This window comes from Camellia sinensis, chromosome 5 (genome assembly GCF_055761805.1).
Source record: "Camellia sinensis isolate YWXY chromosome 5, ASM5576180v1, whole genome shotgun sequence".
Taxonomy (NCBI): domain Eukaryota; kingdom Viridiplantae; phylum Streptophyta; class Magnoliopsida; order Ericales; family Theaceae; genus Camellia; species Camellia sinensis.
In genome coordinates, this window is record NC_138965.1 from 172,610,506 (window position 1) to 172,632,008 (window position 21,503).

Genomic DNA, 21,503 nt, shown 5'->3' on the forward strand with positions numbered 1-21,503 from the left:
ACCTCGCAGTGAGGCACAAAGGCTGGCTTGACAAAACTGGAGTTACCCTGACGCTCCTAGCTCCGTTCTGGTGCCTGTACACCTACATATATATATGAGCAGTGAGCTAAAGCCCAGTGAATAACATAAAGCGTAAAGGGGTTTAGAATGAATGTCCTTACAGTAATGAAAACAGTTCAATTCAATCAGTATTTCAGTTGTTCAGTACAGTAAACAGTCATATGTGGTACATCCATTAGCATAACAGTAACAGTAGGTCTTAAAAGACCGAACAGTAATGATGGCCATCAGTCAGTAAACAGTAGTGGTTCCACGAGGGAACCGACAGAGATCTCTGTAACAGTAACAGTAACAGTAAACCGTAGGTACTAAGGATGCCACAGTACAGTTCAGAAATAAAGGACATACATTCATTCAGTAATACCAGTTCAGTAAACAGTTCAGTTCAGTATTCAAAAGATATCAGTTGAACATATCTTTACACAATCGTTACTCACAGAGTTCCGGGCTACAGTATGCTAGAGCGTGTCTCCCCAGTTGCCAACCCTACACAGTTCACAGGTTGAACACACACTAAGCTATACAGTTGGGAAATATAATAACTTAATCCCTAATTCCTCGGTGTGTTCTACATCTATATCCTCAACAAGATGCCTTAAACTAGGCCTAAGAATGCCTAGAATGGGATGAGGATGCACAGATGTACATTTAAAAGCATGTTCAGGATTTTCAGAAAAACAGAGTCCCGCTCGAGCTCAGGTTTCCCCGCTCGAGCGTACAGGCAAACAAAGGTACACGCTCGAGCGCAAACTTTCCCGCTCGAGCGTACTGTAAAAGTACTGGATGGGTGAAATCTCTGCTCGACGCCCGCTCGAGCTTGAGACATGACTCCGCTCGAGCGCCCAATACTCCGCTCGAGCGGACTGCAAAACAGTGCAGAGAGATGCTGGTTGCTCGGATTCCACGCTCGAGCGTAAATTTCCCCGCTCGAGCGGAAGTGCGAAATCTGGAAAACCCAGATTGCACCTCCAAGCTCAAACTCAAGTTCAAAAGCATCAAAACTCGACCTCTTGGGCTAAATTTCCAGAAAACATCTATAAACGTATAGAATAACATGTTTTAAAGCCCAATTTGAGAAATCAAAGCCCAAGGGTGTTTAATTCAAACCCAATTTCAAACCAATTTCAAATCATTTTCCAAGAACAATCTTCAAACATGACATGCATGATCTTAAATCATTTTCAAAGCTTTAATGCTGTTTCAAGAGAGCTCAAGCCTTCAAAAACAAGATGAACTCATGGAGTATGACCAAAAGATGGACATGCATGTGAGGTATGATGAACCACAACCTCAAAACTTCAATATATGTACATGCATGCAACACTTAAGCTTCAATTCACCATTAATGACCCAAATCATGACTTAGCTCTACAATCTAACATGGACCATGCAACAATCAACTCAAAACATGGACAAGAAGACAATGGAGCTACCTTTAGTCTTGTAGTTCAAGAAGGGAGCTCAAATATGCAAATACACTTCAATTCCAAGCAAGATCAAGCAAATCTCTCAAGAACAACTCAACTCTCTCTCACTCTCTAGCTTGGGTCGGTTGAGGCAAGAAGAGGAGAAGAAATGTTTAGTTTGATCACATACGTGGAGTGTAAAAGGCTCAAGTGTGTGTATATGAGATAGTGGCAAAATGGTAAATATGGCAAACTCTTTAATTGGCTTATTTTAATCTAATTTAATCATACCCAATCAATTTTCAGATAATTATACTATAAAATCACCTTAATTCTAAGGATCATAGAACACTAATCGGTTTCGGATTCGGCCGTCGGTAAGGCCTTCAATTAGCAGTTTAAACATATAAACATGAACAGATAATCAGACAATTAAACAGATAGAATGCAATTAACTAACATATACTCAGTCAATTCAGTTTCAATTTCAGTCAGTTATCAGTTCCATTTCGCAGTAATCAATGATTAACGGTAATCATTCAGTCATTAATCAGTAAACAGTATGGGGGTTGTTACAGTCTCCCCTCCTTATAAAGAGTTTAGTCCTCTAAACTCGAGTTACCTTCATTCTGGAAGAAAACAGGATTCAGTGGAAACAGTTCAGGATATCGTTTGGCCATGTCATCTTCCCTTTCCCAAGTGGCATACACACCACCATGGTTCTGCCAGTCAACTTTCACTAGCGGGATCTCTTTGTTCCTCAGTTTCTTGATCCGTCTGTTAACAATCTGTATAGGCCGTTCCTCGTAAGTGTAGTCATCACTCAGCACTACACGAGTAGGCTCTATTACATGGAAAGGATCCCGAAGGTAGTCTCTCAACATAGAGATGTGGAAGACGTTATGCATATGCTCCATTTCAGGAGGGAGCGCAACTTGATACGCCACCGGATTGATTTTCTCAATGATCTCATATGGTCCGACGTATCTCGGTGCTAACTTGCCTTTGACTCCAAAACGAGTCTGGCCTTTCATTGGTGTCACTTTCACAAAAACGTGATCACCCACTTCATACTCTCTGTCCCGTCTTCTGACATCTGCATAACTTTTCTGTCTACTCTGTGCAGTTTTCAGTCTTTGCTGTATCAGTTTCACTTTTTCAGTTGTTTCATACACAATCTCGGGCCCAAGCAACGGCCCATCTCCAACTTCTGCCCAGCAAATCGGAGATCTACATTTTCTGCCATACAATGCCTCGAAAGGTGCCATACCAATACTCGAATGGTAGCTATTGTTGTAGGCGAATTCAACTAATGGCAGATGACTTTCCCAGTCTCCATGAAAATCAAGGACACACATTCTCAGTAAATCCTCCAGAGTTTGGATGGTCCTTTCTGACTGTCCATCTGTCTGAGGATGATAGGCACTACTCAGTCTCAGTTCAGTACCCAGTGCCGTCTGTAGGCTTTGCCAAAACCTCGATGTAAACTTCGAATCCCTGTCAGAAACAATAGACACAGGCACTCCATGCAGTCTAACAATTTCATCAATATAGATGACAGCCAATTTGTCCGCATTATAAATCGTCTTGACAGGTAAGAAGTGAGCAGATTTGGTTAGTCTATCAACAATAACCCAAATGGAATCCATACCTTTTCTGGAGCGAGGTAATCCAACGATAAAATCCATCGTGATATGCTCCCATTTCCACTCTGGTATGGGTAGGGGTTGCAATAGTCCGGCAGGTCGTTGATGTTCAGCTTTGACCTGTTGGCAATGAAGACATTTGGATACAAAATCAGCAATTTCTTTCTTCATTCCCGGCCACCAGAAATTCTGTTTCAAATCTTGGTACATTTTCGTATTCCCCGGGTGGATAGACAATTTCGAATTGTGGCCTTCTTGCAGGACTCTTCTTTTCAGTTCAGTATCATTTGGTACACACAGTCTTTCTTGAAATTTCAGTACATTGTTCTCGAATTTGAATCCCGGTCTCGGTTTAGATTCTCTTTCCTCGATGATCTTCTTCAAGAAATCATCCAGTTGCTGTTTCTCTTTAATCTCTTCAATCAGTGCTGGTTGAGCAGAAATAGCAGCTAAGGTTCCACCTCGTTCTCTCAAAACAATTTCTATTTCAGATTTTTCAAGGTCACAAAGCAACTCTTTCTGTCCGGTAAGCAAACATGCTAAGTTTCCGATCGATTTCCGGCTCAATGCATCGGCAACGGTATTGGCTTTTCCCGGATGATACAGTATCTGTAGGTCATAATCTTTAATCAGTTCCAGCCATCTCCGCTGTCTCATGTTCAGTTCTTTCTGTGTGAAGAAATACTTTAAGTTCTTGTGGTCGGTGTACACTTCACATGTCACCCCATACAGATAGTGACGCCAGATTTTCAGTGCAAATACTACTGCAGCAAGTTCCAGATCATGGGTTGGGTAGTTCTTTTCATGTGGTCTCAGTTGTCGGGAAGCATAAGCAATAACTTTCCCATTCTGCATTAAAACACACCCCAGACCCTTATGAGAAGCATCACTAAATACAGTATAACCATCCGTACCTGAAGGTAAGGTAAGAACTGGTGCAGTCACTAATCGAGTTTTCAACTCCTGGAAGGCAGATTTCCTTTGGTCAGTCCAGTCAAATGATGTCCCCTTTTGTGTTAACTGTGTCAGTGGTAGGGCAATTTTGGAGAAATCTTTGACAAATCTTCTGTAATATCCAGCCAATCCCAAAAAGCTTCGGATTTCAGTCACATTTGTTGGTCTAGGCCAGTTCACTACAGCTTCAATTTTCTGTGGATCAACAGAAATTCCATCTTTGCTAACAACATGCCCCAAAAACATAACATGGTCAAGCCAAAATTCACATTTAGACAGTTTAGCATACAGTTTCTGTTCTCTTAAGGTTTGCAGGGCAAGTCTCAGATGATGTTCATGTTGTTCTACACTTTTGGAGTAAATCAATATGTCATCGATAAATACAACGATAAAGTCATCAAGGTATGGTTTAAAAATTCTGTTCATAAGGTCCATAAAGGCAGCAGGGGCATTCGTGACTCCAAAAGGCATAACCAAAAATTCGTAGTGTCCATACCTTGTTCTAAAAGCAGTTTTATCAATGTCTTTCGGTTTAACCTTCAACTGATGGTATCCGGATCTGAGATCAATCTTGGAAAATACTTTAGCACCCTGTAACTGATCAAACAGGTCATCAATACGCGGTAATGGGTATTTGTTCTTTACAGTTACCTTATTCAGTTCACGGTAGTCAATGCACAGTCTCAGTGAGCCATCTTTCTTCTTTACAAACAAAACTGGTGCACCCCATGGTGAGGTACTGGGTCTGATGAACTTTTTATCTAACAGTTCTTGCAGTTGCACTTTCAACTCCTTCAGTTCAGTTGGAGCCATTCGGTAAGGAGCTTTCGAAGCTGGCTGTGTTCCCGGAATCACATCAACGGTAAATTCAATTTCCCTGTCAATCAAATCCCCTGGCAGATTATCTGGAAATACATCTGGGAATTCCCTGACTATAGGAATACAATTCACATCAGTTTTATCACTATTATCAGTAGACACAGTCAGTACAGAACACAGATATCCTTTACATCTCTTTCTAATTAGTTTAACAGCCTTCACAGATGAAATCAAATACGGAGGAGGTACTACTCCATTCCCATTAAACACAAATTCAGGCAAACCAGGTGGACGGAAAACAACTTGCTTGGTCACACAGTCAATGGTGGCATGATATTTTTGTAACCAATCCATCCCCAATATTACGTCAAAATGATCAATGTTCAATGGCAGTAAATCAATAAACAGATGCATATCCCCAACAATGATTTCACATGCAGGGTACATATAAGCACATGTCATGGACCCTCCTACGGGTGATGATACGGCTAGCAGACAGTTCATAGGTTCTAAGGGTCTATTCAATTTCCGTGAGAAAGCATGCGATACATAAGAATGTGTAGACCCCGAATCGATCAGTACATATGCATTTTGAGTACAGATAGAGAGAATACCTGACACAACGGTCTCGGTATTCTGCACATCTCCCGGTACTAGTGCGAACACTCGGCCTTGCCTCACAGGCTCTTTCCCGGCAGCTTTAGGGTTAGGCTTTGGTGGAGCATTTGATGCTGCGCCGCTGGCTGCAGCTTTGCTATTGCCTTGAGGAGTAGAGGGGCAGTCTTTAACCATGTGGCCCACCTTGCCACACCTGTAACAGGCTCCAGATATTCTATAGCAGACCCCCTTGTGCTTCTTGCCACACTCAGGACAGGGTGGTATGAATCCACTCCCTTGACTGGGGCTAGTTGTTGTCCCCGTATTCTGTTTCTTGTTGGCTGGGTTGTGCTTGCCTCTCTTGAATTTGAAACCCTGCCTTTTTCCATGCCATTCAGTTGTTGGTGTTTCAGATTGTTTCACCGCTGCAATGTTCGACTCGGCCATCAATGCCCGGTCGAGAACACCCACAAAAGTCGGTAACTTCAAAACATTTATCCGGTCAAGTATTGCCACATTAAGGCCACCTTCAAATTTTCTGGCCTTCTTATACTCAGTATCCACCATATGCGGTGCATAACGGGCAAGTTCAGTAAATTTGGTTTCATATTCTGCAACGGACATTATGCCCTGCTTCAACTGTTCAAATTCAGTCACTTTCCTATCCCTAACACACTGAGGGAAATACTTTTCAAAGAAGGACTCCTTGAACTGAGCCCATGTCATAACAGTATTTGAGTCACGGATCAACATCCACCACCTTCTAGCCTCTTCTTGTAGGGTGAAGGTAGCTAACAATACTTTATTTGCTTCTGAGCACGGAAACACTTCAAATAGTTTTTCTGTTTCAAGCACCCAAGCTTCAGCCTTTAACGGTTCGAGGCCTCCCTGAAAGGATGGCGGTTTCATCTTGCTGAATTTATGGGTGAGAGCAATAATATCCCCATCATCCACATTCGCATTAGGTTCCGGCCGAACCGGAGGAGGAGGTGGGGGCGGTTGGTTCTGTTGTTGTTCAAGTCTAGCAGTTATCAGTTCTATCATTCTTTCCATTCTTTCCATTCTTGCCTCAGTAGATGAGGACTCAGGTTCATTTGCATTGTCCATTTCACTATAAGCAGTTATAACAGTTTTAAACATAAGCAGTCATTTGTTTAACAGTTTAACACATTAGCATGTATTCGGTCATAACATAACCACACACTTATCATGCTCATGAGATGCCCTAATAACTTTTCTAGGACACCCTATAGCTCATTTGGACACGTGTGTGCGGTATAACTCGTGATAAGTATCGCTCTGATACCACTCTGTCACGGCCCAAACCCGGCCCTATGGGTTTAGCACCGTAACCGGCCAGTAATCCGAGATTACCGAAGGCCTGCTTAACAGTAATACAGTAAAACAGAGTACAGGGCCTGGCGGAAGCCAATACAGTAATTAAACAATGTCCAATGAGCTGTGACAGTCTGTATGCAAAAGATTTTCCATGCATTTATACATAAACAGTACAGAACAGTATGTACAATATTGACATTCATTCAATCTAGGGACTCAACCCTAGATAGCGGTACAGAAAACATTCCGTCTGTACAAAACAGTACGGTCTATACAAAGTTTACAGTCCTACTCTGTCACGGCCCAAACCCGGCCCTATGGGTTTAGCACCGTAACCGGCCAGTAATCCGAGATTACCGAAGGCCTGCTTAACAGTAATACAGTAAAACAGAGTACAGGGCCTGGCGGAAGCCAATACAGTAATTAAACAATGTCCAATGAGCTGTGACAGTCTGTATGCAAAAGATTTTCCATGCATTTATACATAAACAGTACAGAACAGTATGTACAATATTGACATTCATTCAATCTAGGGACTCAACCCTAGATAGCGGTACAGAAAACATTCCGTCTGTACAAAACAGTACGGTCTATACAAAGTTTACAGTCACACAGTACAGGGACCTAATCCCTTGGTAACAGTACGGTAAACAGTCAGTCTATACAGAGCAGTTAGACAGTACAGAAGACAGGCGGGGGAAAACAAACAAAACACCCCCATGCCATAGCATGGCAACTCGGAACCTCGCAGTGAGGCACAAAGGCTGGCTTGACAAAACTGGAGTTACCCTGACGCTCCTAGCTCCGTTCTGGTGCCTGTACACCTACATATATATATGAGCAGTGAGCTAAAGCCCAGTGAATAACATAAAGCGTAAAGGGGTTTAGAATGAATGTCCTTACAGTAATGAAAACAGTTCAATTCAATCAGTATTTCAGTTGTTCAGTACAGTAAACAGTCATATGTGGTACATCCATTAGCATAACAGTAACAGTAGGTCTTAAAAGACCGAACAGTAATGATGGCCATCAGTCAGTAAACAGTAGTGGTTCCACGAGGGAACCGACAGAGATCTCTGTAACAGTAACAGTAACAGTAAACCGTAGGTACTAAGGATGCCACAGTACAGTTCAGAAATAAAGGACATACATTCATTCAGTAATACCAGTTCAGTAAACAGTTCAGTTCAGTATTCAAAAGATATCAGTTGAACATATCTTTACACAATCGTTACTCACAGAGTTCCGGGCTACAGTATGCTAGAGCGTGTCTCCCCAGTTGCCAACCCTACACAGTTCACAGGTTGAACACACACTAAGCTATACAGTTGGGAAATATAATAACTTAATCCCTAATTCCTCGGTGTGTTCTACATCTATATCCTCAACAAGATGCCTTAAACTAGGCCTAAGAATGCCTAGAATGGGATGAGGATGCACAGATGTACATTTAAAAGCATGTTCAGGATTTTCAGAAAAACAGAGTCCCGCTCGAGCTCAGGTTTCCCCGCTCGAGCGTACAGGCAAACAAAGGTACACGCTCGAGCGCAAACTTTCCCGCTCGAGCGTACTGTAAGAGTACTGGATGGGTGAAATCTCTGCTCGACGCCCGCTCGAGCTTGAGACATGACTCCGCTCGAGCGCCCAATACTCCGCTCGAGCGGACTGCAAAACAGTGCAGAGAGATGCTGGTTGCTCGGATTCCACGCTCGAGCGTAAATTTCCCCGCTCGAGCGGAAGTGCGAAATCTGGAAAACCCAGATTGCACCTCCAAGCTCAAACTCAAGTTCAAAAGCATCAAAACTCGACCTCTTGGGCTAAATTTCCAGAAAACATCTATAAACGTATAGAATAACATGTTTTAAAGCCCAATTTGAGAAATCAAAGCCCAAGGGTGTTTAATTCAAACCCAATTTCAAACCAATTTCAAATCATTTTCCAAGAACAATCTTCAAACATGACATGCATGATCTTAAATCATTTTCAAAGCTTTAATGCTGTTTCAAGAGAGCTCAAGCCTTCAAAAACAAGATGAACTCATGGAGTATGACCAAAAGATGGACATGCATGTGAGGTATGATGAACCACAACCTCAAAACTTCAATATATGTACATGCATGCAACACTTAAGCTTCAATTCACCATTAATGACCCAAATCATGACTTAGCTCTACAATCTAACATGGACCATGCAACAATCAACTCAAAACATGGACAAGAAGACAATGGAGCTACCTTTAGTCTTGTAGTTCAAGAAGGGAGCTCAAATATGCAAATACACTTCAATTCCAAGCAAGATCAAGCAAATCTCTCAAGAACAACTCAACTCTCTCTCACTCTCTAGCTTGGGTCGGTTGAGGCAAGAAGAGGAGAAGAAATGTTTAGTTTGATCACATACGTGGAGTGTAAAAGGCTCAAGTGTGTGTATATGAGATAGTGGCAAAATGGTAAATATGGCAAACTCTTTAATTGGCTTATTTTAATCTAATTTAATCATACCCAATCAATTTTCAGATAATTATACTATAAAATCACCTTAATTCTAAGGATCATAGAACACTAATCGGTTTCGGATTCGGCCGTCGGTAAGGCCTTCAATTAGCAGTTTAAACATATAAACATGAACAGATAATCAGACAATTAAACAGATAGAATGCAATTAACTAACATATACTCAGTCAATTCAGTTTCAATTTCAGTCAGTTATCAGTTCCATTTCGCAGTAATCAATGATTAACGGTAATCATTCAGTCATTAATCAGTAAACAGTATGGGGGTTGTTACATAATGACACACTCATATCATATCAAAGTATAAATCATTCTCCATAGTTTGAATATTACTTGCATAGTTCCTACATCATTTTAAAAAAATTAATCAAGATAAGAATGTCATAGTATTATAAAAATTATATAAGAGAATAGTTTTAATCTATTTTATTTATAAAAAAAATGATAAAAAAATTATTTGAATTGTACTTGAAAAAATATAACAAATGATAGCTTTAATCATTATATACCCAAAAAAAATTATATCGGTTACTCAACGAAAAAATGGTCAAATACAAATAGAATCATGAACATTAAATTAAATCATATGGGCTCTAAATTGATAGTATAATCTAGCAAATCAACTAATAATAACATAGAGATATTGACAAATATGTAGTACTTCCCTATAATCTTTGTATTATATTCATTAATTTCATATATTATATGAAAGTTTTATTCGTCTCGATCTTTCAATAAAATAAGGATCAAGAAAACAAATTTGATAAGAAATTGATTCTAAACTTAATTATTGAAAAAACAAAAATTTCAAAGAGAGAATTTAGAGATGGGATTAAAGAAATACTATAACGAATGACAGACTTATAAAAAAATTTTAAAAAAAAAAACATAACAATGATCTAATGCAAATTATTTTTAATAACTAATAGAAAGAATCTCAAATTATTACCTTTTATAAATATAGTGAAAAAAATTAATTTTGTGAGATTTTTGTGCTACCTTCTCCCATGTAGCCTTTATTATTTCATTATTAATACTATTCTCATTCAGAGCGATAATTTTTTATTTTTTATTTTTTATAATCTTTATCATTTGGTAGATAATAACGAATAATAAAAATTATCAAGAGAAGGTTAAGAATTTAATAGGAGATAAGAAGTTATAGATAAGAGCATTTCATAAGATAAAAAATTTAAAATAAAAAAAGATAATATGTGATAGGAGAAAAAAAAAAGAGTAAATCAAAATAAAGATTTAGATATATATGTTTTTGATAGATATATAGATTAACAAATCATATCTTTATCTAAATTTAATTATTTAAATTTTTTGAAAATCAATTATTTAATCTTTATCTTTATCTGTAGGCCACAAAATTAATCTTTATAAATTATTTATCAATTTTTATATGTTTATTTATCTATAAGTCATGAAATTATTTTTTTTAAATAATTTTTAAAATTTTTATCTTTATCTATAGGTCATGAAATAAATTTTTATAAATTATTTATGAATTTTTAATTAAAGTACGAAATGAGGGGGAAAAAAAAGGAGAGTAATTTTGTTTTAAAAAAAAAATCAATTATTTAATCTTTATCTTTATTTGTAGGCCATGAAATTAATTTTTATAAGTTATTTATCAACTTTTATTTATTTATTTATGAGAAGAAATTTTAAATTATCTCTAAGTTATAAAATTAATTTTTTTAAATTAATTGTTTATTTTTTATCTTTATCGGTAGATTATAAAATTAATTTTCAGTTTTTATATGTTTATCTATATGGAGGAATTTTGAAATTCAAATATTTATCTATAAGTAATGAAATTAATTTTAATTTTAATTAATCAAATAAATAAAAAATGAAGAAAAACATAAAACATAAAAGACAATCAAATAAGGTTGCCAAGTAGGAAAGAGAGTGTTTTAAAATTATGAAAATTTAGGAATAAATATTTGGAGGTTTTTGACAAAATAACTACATTTAGTTATATATATGGTATAGATAACAAAAATGCAAGCAATTGTAAAATGTAACGTATAATATTAGACATTGACACTCATAGAACAATATTTCATAATATTTTAAACTTCATAAATTCAGACATGCTTTGAACACTTGAGAATACATATATCCATTGCAACATCACATATACATACATAAAACATTTTTTACAACGCAAACTTTGATTAGCATTTGATGGGGAAAAAAAGTAAGATAATTCATTCACAAGCTTGCATCAAATTTGAAATAATTCATTCATTTTCTAATAAACTTTTTTGTCATTGATTTTTATTTAATTTCTTAATAGAATGAGAAAAATTAAAAGATAAATTCAATTTGAAAACTTAACAAACTTAAAAAAAAAAATTCAGTAAAAAAAATTTAAAAAGTGCTAAATTGTTTGTCATCATTTAAAAAAAAAAAAAAAAAGAGGTTAGGTGTCAGATCAGTTTTTTACTCATTAAAATAAATTTAAACAACTTTTTAAATACATTAATTTTTTAAATTCATTGTGATATGGTTACAAGACTATTGAGTCAAACTCAAAATTCATCTCTATTATATATTATTGGGTCTAAAAAGTAAATTTGTATACCATTTTTCATTTTTAAATAATAAGAACCAAATTGATACAAATAATACGGGGATCAAAGTTGTAATTGCTTCAAAAATAATAATAATAATAATAATTCTTCAACCAAAAACAAAAGGAAAAATTCGCCAAAAGCAAAAACCAACCTAAGCGGAAACAAACAGGAGGGGAGGACTAATTTATCGGTCACCGGAGATTTTGCAGCGGCAAAGAGGGCAAGAGTCATGGAGAGAGAGCCACTTGGCAATACAAGTATCATGGTACACGTGTCCACATGGGATTTGCTCGCCAACTGTGCCTTCTTCTGCTGATTGGAGGAAGGCTTCCATGCAAACTGTACAAACACCACCTGGGTTATTAACAGTAGCCATCTCCGGTGCCAAACAACTCTTTTTCTGGGTGGACGGTGTTGATGATGCCAAAGATCCTGATACTTTGATCCAATGGTCTGAATTATCGGCCATAGTTAAAGCTAGGTCGAGGTCAAAACAATGATCGATCGGAGAGTTTGATGAAGTGTTAGGTTTTGGAGATACAGCTGCCATTTTTGACATAGAGAGAGAGAGAGAGAGAGATTAGAGAGACTTGGTGCATCGATTATATCATTTTTATTATATATATACTAATAATCCGATATGTACCATATCGATGGATGATATAACATAATTTAAAATTTTTTAATAATTATAATTTATATAATAAATAATAATGTTATAATTAACACTGATACAATAATTAATATAATTAATATATTAATTAGTATTACATCGTGTATATACACACGAGACCTGTGATGGGTCATAGAAGACTAGACATTTATTTTTATTTTTTTGTTAGATTCAGGTGTTTAGATTAATTTACATATATTTTGATTAAGGAAAATGAGTGAGAATACTAAGTAGTGCCATCACTAATGATAGGGTAGTGGGTCTCACCTATTGCCACAGTGTTGTTATGTCTATTTTTTTTTTAAAAAAAAAAAAAATAGATACCACATTATTAGTGATTTCTTTAAAACATCACTTTTAGTAGCCTCTATAGTTGTCGTTTGATTAATTTCAAAATTTATACAAAATGTCTCTTTCACGCAAATTAAATAAATCTCGGATAAAGTTCAGGTGTAACCCTCGTAGATTTGATAACATCTAATAGGAATTACCTAAAAATCCAAACATGACACAGTCAAATTCATATTTAAATTTACAACAATGATTCATTCCCTTTTTTCTCTCACCCCCTTTGACCCCCTCTCTCTCTCATTGGTTACATTTTCTTTTTCTTTTTCTTTTTTTTCCTACTTCTCCAATCACCACTCGCCACGTGACAAAGGGGGGTGAGGGGGTGACCCCCAAAAGGGGGTCCCAAGCATTATTCTTAAATTTAAGAGAAGTGTAATTTTAAAAATAAAGAATGCTTATGTAATGTTTGAGAAGTAAGTATTTTAATAAAAAAAAAATAATAATATAAAAAGTCAATACATTCTCGCTACTTTGTTTATAAGTCTTTTAGTGTCTGTTTGGTGCAGTTTAAAAGTTATTTATTTCAGCTTTCAGTTTAATTTAAGTTATTCTGATGTGTTTGGTTTAGCTTATAACTTATAACTTATAATTTTTTGGAAGTCAGAAATCAATTTATTTTTTGAGTGGGACATGAGATACTTAATTTATAAGTCAGAAATTAGCTTATGTTCATAGTTATAAGCTATAAGCTGTTTAGGCATAAGCTATAAGCACTTTCCCACAACTCTACCAAACAGGGCCTAGTAAGATGTCAAAAATTCACTACAAAAACCAATTCACAAGCAAATATCCAAAAATTCAAAAAACCTATCTTTAAGGCCTTGATTGAAAATTGACTATTTTAATTGATTTTTTTAATTTTTACAATAAAAAAAATTACAAAAAATTAAAAAATATGATAGGATAATTTATGGCGATTTTATTTTATTTTACTTTATTTTATTTTATTTATTTATTTTGGATAAATTACATTAATACCCCCTGAGGTTTATATTTATTACAGTTCCTCTTTTATCTTTTGGAAATTACATCTCCCCCTTGAGGTTTAAAGTTTCATTACAGATTCCCCCATCAGTAATTTAATTTTTTAAAATACCAATTTAACCCTCACAAGGTAAATTACATTGATACCCCTCACATTTTAGAAATTACAATCCCCTCCCTAAGGTTTAAAGTAGCATCACCAATTGCTCCCTCGGTTAGTATTAGTTTAAAAAAAAAATTCATTGAAAAAAAAATTAACTGGAAAAAATTATTTGAAAAAAATTTTTGTTAGTAAAATTTTTAAATTTTTGTTTAAAAACTAACGTAAGCTCATTTTTTGAATTTACATTTTTTTCTCAAATTTACAAATTGAGACAACCATTTATAAATCAAAAAAATTATCAAACAAATTTTTATGACAGTTTTTAAAATTTTTGTAAATATAAATTAAAAATTGAAAATTGAAAACGAAATGGTACCAAACAGGTTTCAGATGGTAAAAATATTATAAAATTAACAAATAATTAAATAAGTTACCAACGTAAGAAATAACTTATCAAAAGATTTTTAGGCTATGTATAGTTTGATTTTGAGAAAAAAAAATTAAAAATTAAAAATTAATTTGGTTAAGAAACAAAAAATAAAAAATAATTCTCATTTTTATATAATTTTTATCTTTCGAGTGGTTAGAAATAATTTTTTACAAATTAAATTGAAACAGTCATACGTATGTATATAACTTACCTAAAAGTTAAAATGATAATTATTTTTTACTCATAAAGAAATAATTATTTTTTATCTTTTATTTATTAACCAAATTAATTTTTAATGTTTTAAAAAAAATTCTAAAAATCAAACCATACATAACCTAAGAATCTTTTGATAAGTCATTTCTTACGTTGGTAACTTATTTAATTATTTGTTAATTTTACGACATGTTTACCATCTGAAGCCTGTTTGGTAACCATTTCGTTTTTAGTTTTCAATTTATATTTATAAAAATTAAAAAAACCGTTATAAAAACTTATTTGATAATTTTTTTGATTTATAAATGGTTATCTCAGTTTGTAAATTTGAGCAAAAAATGAGCTTACGTTAGTTTTTAAACAGAAATTTAAAAATTTTACTAACAAAAATTTTTTTCATATAATTTTTTTGCCAACTAATACTAACTGAAGGAGCATTTGATAATGCTGCTATAAACCTTAGGGAATAGATTGTAATTTTTAAAATGTGAGGGGGTATCAATGTAATTTACCTAGTGAGGGCAAAATTTGTATTTAAAAAAATAAAATTGCTAAGGGGGAAAATATGTAATGAAACTTTAAACCTCGGGGGGAGACATAATTTTCAAAAGATGAGAAAAACTGTAATAAATATAAACATTAGGGGGGTGTCAGTGTAATTTACCCTTTTTTTTATGATGTCAAAGAAGCCTTAATAAGAAAAGAACAATCCTTTGTACATTAGCTATGTGCACAGTTTGATAGGGCTGAGTAAGGAATCTGTGAAATCTGTAATCCGATTCAGTCCAGTCCAATCCGATAGATTTGGATTGGTTTTTTTAATCCGTGATTCAATTCCGGATTGAAAAATTAAAAATCCGTAGTGTAAACGCGCCCCGCGAGGGCCTCACGCTACTACAGTTCGGACTCGATTTTGTTGTCGCGGTTCTAAATCTGAACCAAAGAGTCCAAATCTGGCAAATCGTTTTGGGAAACAGATTTTTGAAAAAGTAGTGCCAAACATGGACTGCTTTGCCAGATACAGAGTTGCCACCTAAATATTTTTTATGGGAGAATTTAGGAAACCCTGACTCGGTGCCGAAGGCCACATATCCGTCATCACCGGAGTTGTCTCGGCTCGGGAGCTAGGGTACGATTGGGGAAGGTCAGCTATGAGCACCTCCTTTCGCCCGGTCCGAAGACCGGCCTCTACTAACCGTGATATTCGTTTTTGAAAACTTTATGCGTTCTTATTCCGGTTATTAGTCTAGAATTGCTATGTTATGCGCGCAGCAAACAAGTATAGACCAAATCACCCAAATTGGAACAAAACATTTCATGTTTGTTTTGAAAATGGTTTGCTACTCGCAAGTAGGCTAAAATGTAGATTTTGCCACCCTCAAGTGGGCTTTTAGAAAAGACGGTTTTGCCACTATCTAGTGGGCTTAAAATTCATAGTTTTAATGCATTATCCCAATTTAAGCGATTTGACCTCCATCCACAGGCATTTCAAGCAGTTTATCTCATATAAGCACTTAGCTACATGGCAAGCATGCTATCATGGCAACACTCACACGCATGCTGGATGCTAAAGCGTAACTACTTACATTGTACTCCATGCCAAAACAACAAACTAGTTAGCAAATATGCATGTCCTAGTTCATGTTAATTTGCCTAATGCAACGCATGCAAGAATGTAATCAGAATAGGCTCGGTTAACCTAAATATGGCATATGAGATGCAACCAATTGATTCATGTATTCAATTTGGAATTTGAAAATGCGAATGCAGTTAGTATGATGTACCGAGCCTAATGTATGTAATACAAATGCATGAATGCACACATGCACAGCATAAGGTATGCTAATTACAAAAATGCCCTAATCTACCATCATAAGCAGGTAAATAAAAGGGAAGAAAGAAATGGGGATTGGAAGACATACACCCACTCACTCACACTTATTACATATTTACCCTCACTCAGAGGGTCCAAATGAATATTACAGTCCCAAAATGATAAACAAATAAAATATTACAGTCCCAAATAATAAACAAATAAAATGTTACAGAAATTCTAATCAAATATATATATAAAAAGAAGTAAAAGAAAGAAGAGGGTGGCTGCAGCCTCTGCCTCGGGACGCGCGAATGATGCATGCTCGAATCCGTCCCGCCCCGGAAAACCCGTACTGTACTCCTGCCGCCTCTGTTTGTACTGCCTTGTCTTTCTGAAAATTGCCAAAGTACTGGAGCAAGTTCCTTGCATCCTGCAGAGCACCACCGGCCGGACAGAATTCCCACCGGCACTTCACAATTCCCGTCGGCATTTTATTAGATTCGTCGGCACTCAAGAGATTGCCGGTCGGCACCAAATTCTGCCGGTCGGCAGAAACTTCCTGCAGGAGACAGTTTGACAGCAAACAGAGAACAGACAGTGCATGGCATGGGGTTTTCAGGTACATGTGGGCATGGTTGTGCTTTTTGTCATGTTTTGAACTCAAAGAAGCATGACCTTCGATCCTTGAGCCATCAATGATGCATGATGACTCAAGGGATCAAATTTGCCATTTGATACGAAGATGCATGCAACAAACAAAATGAAAACCGAGGCCTTATCAAGTTGGAGTCAAAGGTCCCGATGACCGGGAATCGAGGCGCATTACATCACTTGAAGTATGAATGGTCCTTGATTCCCACACTTGGTTTGACACCCCAAACCAAGTAAATGCAATGCATGTTATGCTCATAAGGCTCAAATGCAACATGCCACCAAGATGTAAAACACAACAAGCATTATGCAACCGACATGACAAATGTATAATGCCAAGCATACAAGGTACAAACATGATGCAAACATGGACCAATTTTAACCATGGGGTTGATATGCTACAAGGCTTAATGGAACAACCATGCAACAAACATGAAGCAAGCATGCACTGGAACCTTTGAGCCATAAAGGGACAGACCTTAGTCCACCCCAAAACAGCATCAAAAGGTGCTCAAAATGATGGACAACATCTCATGTTAACAAGCAAACTTATGGTCCCAAAGTTAAGGCACAAAAGGGGACAACTTACCCCCACCAACATGACCTCTCATGGCATGATCAAAACAAATAAAAACAGAATTTTTACATGCAAAAAGGGACCCCAAAACCCCCTAATATGGCAGCTAAAGTATCTCCCAAGAGGCATATGCACTAAGGCTCATTCCTAAGCACAAGAGGGTACACTTTTAAGGCATAAAAGATGTCATGCATGCACACATACAAACATGATTCTTGGACTAAAATGTGGTCCTAGATGATGTCAAATCATGAGGATAATCACAAACATACATGTTAGAGGTCAATATGCTCAAAGCTTTTAAGCCAAAATACAAAGCAACCCTAGCAAACATGTCAAGCATGACTAAATGGATAACCAACAAACCTTAAGCATGGAAAAACAACACTAAAAACTTCATGGAACTAAACCAACTCACACAAGAATCATGGCCTAATCATGAGATACACTTCTAAGCAAAATGGAGCAATACAAAGCAAGTATTACAAGCATGCAAGGAGGCATAAATCCGGCCAAAAACAGAGATCCCACATGACCTAAAAACACTCAAAAAGCCCTGAAATGAAGCAAAAACCAAGCAAGCATGCATGTCACCCTTTTGGGCCACAACTCAAGGAAACAAGACCATAAAGGGAGAGGGGTGTCCCTCCCCTATGCAAGACTTCAAACCATCTTTTTAAACACAAAAATATACTGATTTTCAGTGGTGAAGAGATCAAAAAGCTGAAGTGAACAAAACCTTATCAAAGAGGTACCAAAATAGACCAAACAAGGCCTAGAAGGGTGAGTTTATACTCAAACCACAAAATGACCTTAATGAAAGTTCTAAAGCAGGAAAATACAAGCCTTTTTCATGTTATACACAAGAGCTAAAACAGCAAGCAAGATAGGTAGAAAACTATTGCAAGTTTGGGGAATAAAAAGCAAGATGCTCACCCTTGAAGAACCCTTGAAGAACAAATGGTCTAGCCTCCTTCTTTTGATCAAAACCAGTCCAAAAACTCAAGAAACAACCCCCCAAGTTCCTCAATCTCGGAGTAAGGTGTAATGGTGTGTGTAATGGTGCAAAAGTAAGGTAAAAAACACCTTTTGAGCTAAGAAACACACACAAAAAGGGAGGGAGAGAGAGGTATAGAGATAATATGTATCTATATCTCTAAGGGCTGGTTTTTGCTTCTAACTTTCTAACCTAGAACCAAGAGGAAAGCCTTCCTCTTATAAGACTCCCTCTTGCAAAGCTTATTCAACAAGCTTGCTTAGAGGGAGATCCCTCCATACACGTGTATGGAGGGGGGAAGAGTTGGTGCCAGCTATCACAGCTGGCACAAAATATCTTCATAAAGTGGATGAACAGTGGTCGGCTGCCCAAAAATGTCATTTCGACAAAAAACAGTGCCGACCGGCAACAAATTATGCCGACCGGCAATAAAGTGTGCCGACCGGCAAACAAAAGTGCCGATGGCAGAAAAAGACCAGCCGGTGGCCTCCAGCCACTGCCGGTGGTGTGTGGGGATGTCTCACAAGGCATTCCCTGCCCTCCCAAGGCAAAACACAAGTGTTTGGTGCAAAACCAGACACTAAACGATCAAGTTCGGAGATTCTGAGGTAAGGCGCGCGAGCCGAGACCTCCGGGAACTCCAAACGAACACAAATATGGATGATCACCGAGTGTTCAAACGGTGACGTCCAAGTCTTGAGGACGGTCAAAAATGGGGTGTCTACAGTTGCCCCTCTTTGACAGAACTCGAAAGTCATAACAATGACGGGAGTGAATGTCAAAGCCTAGAGACGACCCATTTTTGACAAGGCCGAAAACTCAAACAAACATGCAAGACGAATAAGATATGTGCCCGAAGGCAGGGGCAAAATGCAAGACAATGCACAAAGCCGGACATAACTTATGATCACGCAAAGAAAGCTGTAACGAAGCATACATGCGACGGTTTTAAGCAAGACACACACCAAACTACACTACAATGCAGAAAGGATGTAAGAGAATTATGCAATTCTCGAAACGTCTCACTTGGAGGATACAATACCTGTATGGCTCGTCTGGTTGCACCAGGCTCAAATGAACCGTACATATAATATCGTGCCTAAAAAGAAAACAAACCTGACAGATACAATATGAAATTAAAATGCGGTCTACACAAACAATACATGCGGTCTGCGCAGGTAATGATTTTTAAACAATCATGCGGTCTACGCGAGCAAAACATGCGGTCTACGCAGGTGGTGAAATTAAACATGCGGTCTACGCAATCAAAACATGAGGTCTACGCAGGTAATGAAATTGATGAATCATGCGGTCTACGCAAGCAAAACATGCGGTCTACGCAGGTGATGAAATTAAAATGCGGTCTACGCAATCAAAACATGCGGTCTACGCAGGTGATGAAATTAAAATGCGGTCTACGCAATCAAAACATGCGGTCTACGCAGGTGATGAAATTAAACATGCGGTCTACGCAATCAAAACATGCGGTCTACGCAGGTATTGAAATTAAACATGCGGTCTACGCAATCAAAACATGCGGTCTACGCAGGTATTGAAATTAAACATGCGGTCTACGCAATCAAAACATGCGGTCTACGCAGGTATTGAAACTAAACATACGGTCTACGCAATCAAAACATGCGGTCTACGCAGGCATTGAAATTAAACATGCGGTCTACGCAATCAAAACATGCGGTCTACGCAGGTATTGAAATTAAACATGCGGTCTACGCAATCAAAACATGCGGTCTACGTAGGTATTGAAATTAAACATGCGGTCTACGCAATCAGAGCATGCGGTCTACGCAGGTATTGAAACTAAACATGCGGTCTACGCAATCAAAACATGCGGTCTACGCAGGTATTGAAATTAAACATGCGGTCTACGCAATCAAAACATGCGGTCTACGCAAGTATTGAAATTAAACATGCGGTCTACGCAATCAAAACATGCGGTCTACGCAGGTATTGAAATTAAACATGCGGTCTACGCAATCAAAACATGCGGTCTACGCAGGTAGTGAAACTAAACATGCGGTCTACGCAATCAGAACATACGGTCTACGCAAGTATTGAAACTATGTACCATTACATAGTATAATTGAAACAATTTATGGAATTCACAAAGCATAACAAGGATACGGGGCGGGACATTCTTCGCACGCATCGAGCGTTGCTCGCAGAAGTTGTGGCCTGAGGTCAACTCGAAGGTTCACGTTTCAAAGGCGTGCTTTCTCGTATTGTGAGGGCGTCCAACGACGTGGCTGACCCGAACAGAGGTGCGGAAGATGCGTTAACCGCAAGGGGAGTTTCGCTGGTATCTATTCCGACACTTGGCTACCCTGCCATTCTACGTTTTATTTTCCTTTTTACTAGTAGTTTAAGCACATTGCACTGCCTTGGGCAGGTTATTTTCTTTTTCAAAGTTATACATTTTGCAAAACACGTGATGGGAATGAAACAATCCATTTTGTTCAAAAGATGTTGCATTTGTGGATTTTCTGTGCATCGCATCGCAGGGTATCACACCACAATATGAACGAAATTGAACTTATTTTGGAAGTTTGCAATCGTAATAATCAGGTAGTGAACCGACTTACAACTCGATAAGCAAAACAAAGACACGATACAACCAAACAAGTGTGAATACAACTCGATAAACAAATCAAGAGCTCAAAGAGAGCGAAATACAACTCGATAAGCAAATGTTCAAAAACTCGACAAGCAGACAGGCGTGACTCCGCAAGAATCGGTCGCCGGGAAGGGGTTGGAGGTGATGAAACTCCC

At 37.2% G+C, this 21,503-nt stretch overlaps 1 protein-coding gene across 1 annotated transcript; it reads right to left on the reverse strand.

Annotated features, from left to right (window-relative positions):
• Window positions 1-12,105: 12,105 nt before the first annotated feature.
• LOC114297612 (E3 ubiquitin-protein ligase MPSR1) lies at window positions 12,106-12,471 on the reverse strand. Its single transcript, XM_028242070.1, has one exon. The coding sequence runs from the start codon at window positions 12,469-12,471 to the stop codon at window positions 12,106-12,108; it is 366 nt and encodes a 121-aa protein (XP_028097871.1).
• Window positions 12,472-21,503: the final 9,032 nt, after the last annotated feature.

Coding starts and splice junctions, on each gene's coding strand:
- LOC114297612 (XM_028242070.1), bottom strand. CDS start 12,471: ATGGCAGCTGTATCTCCAAAACCTAACACTTCATCAAACTCTCCGATC.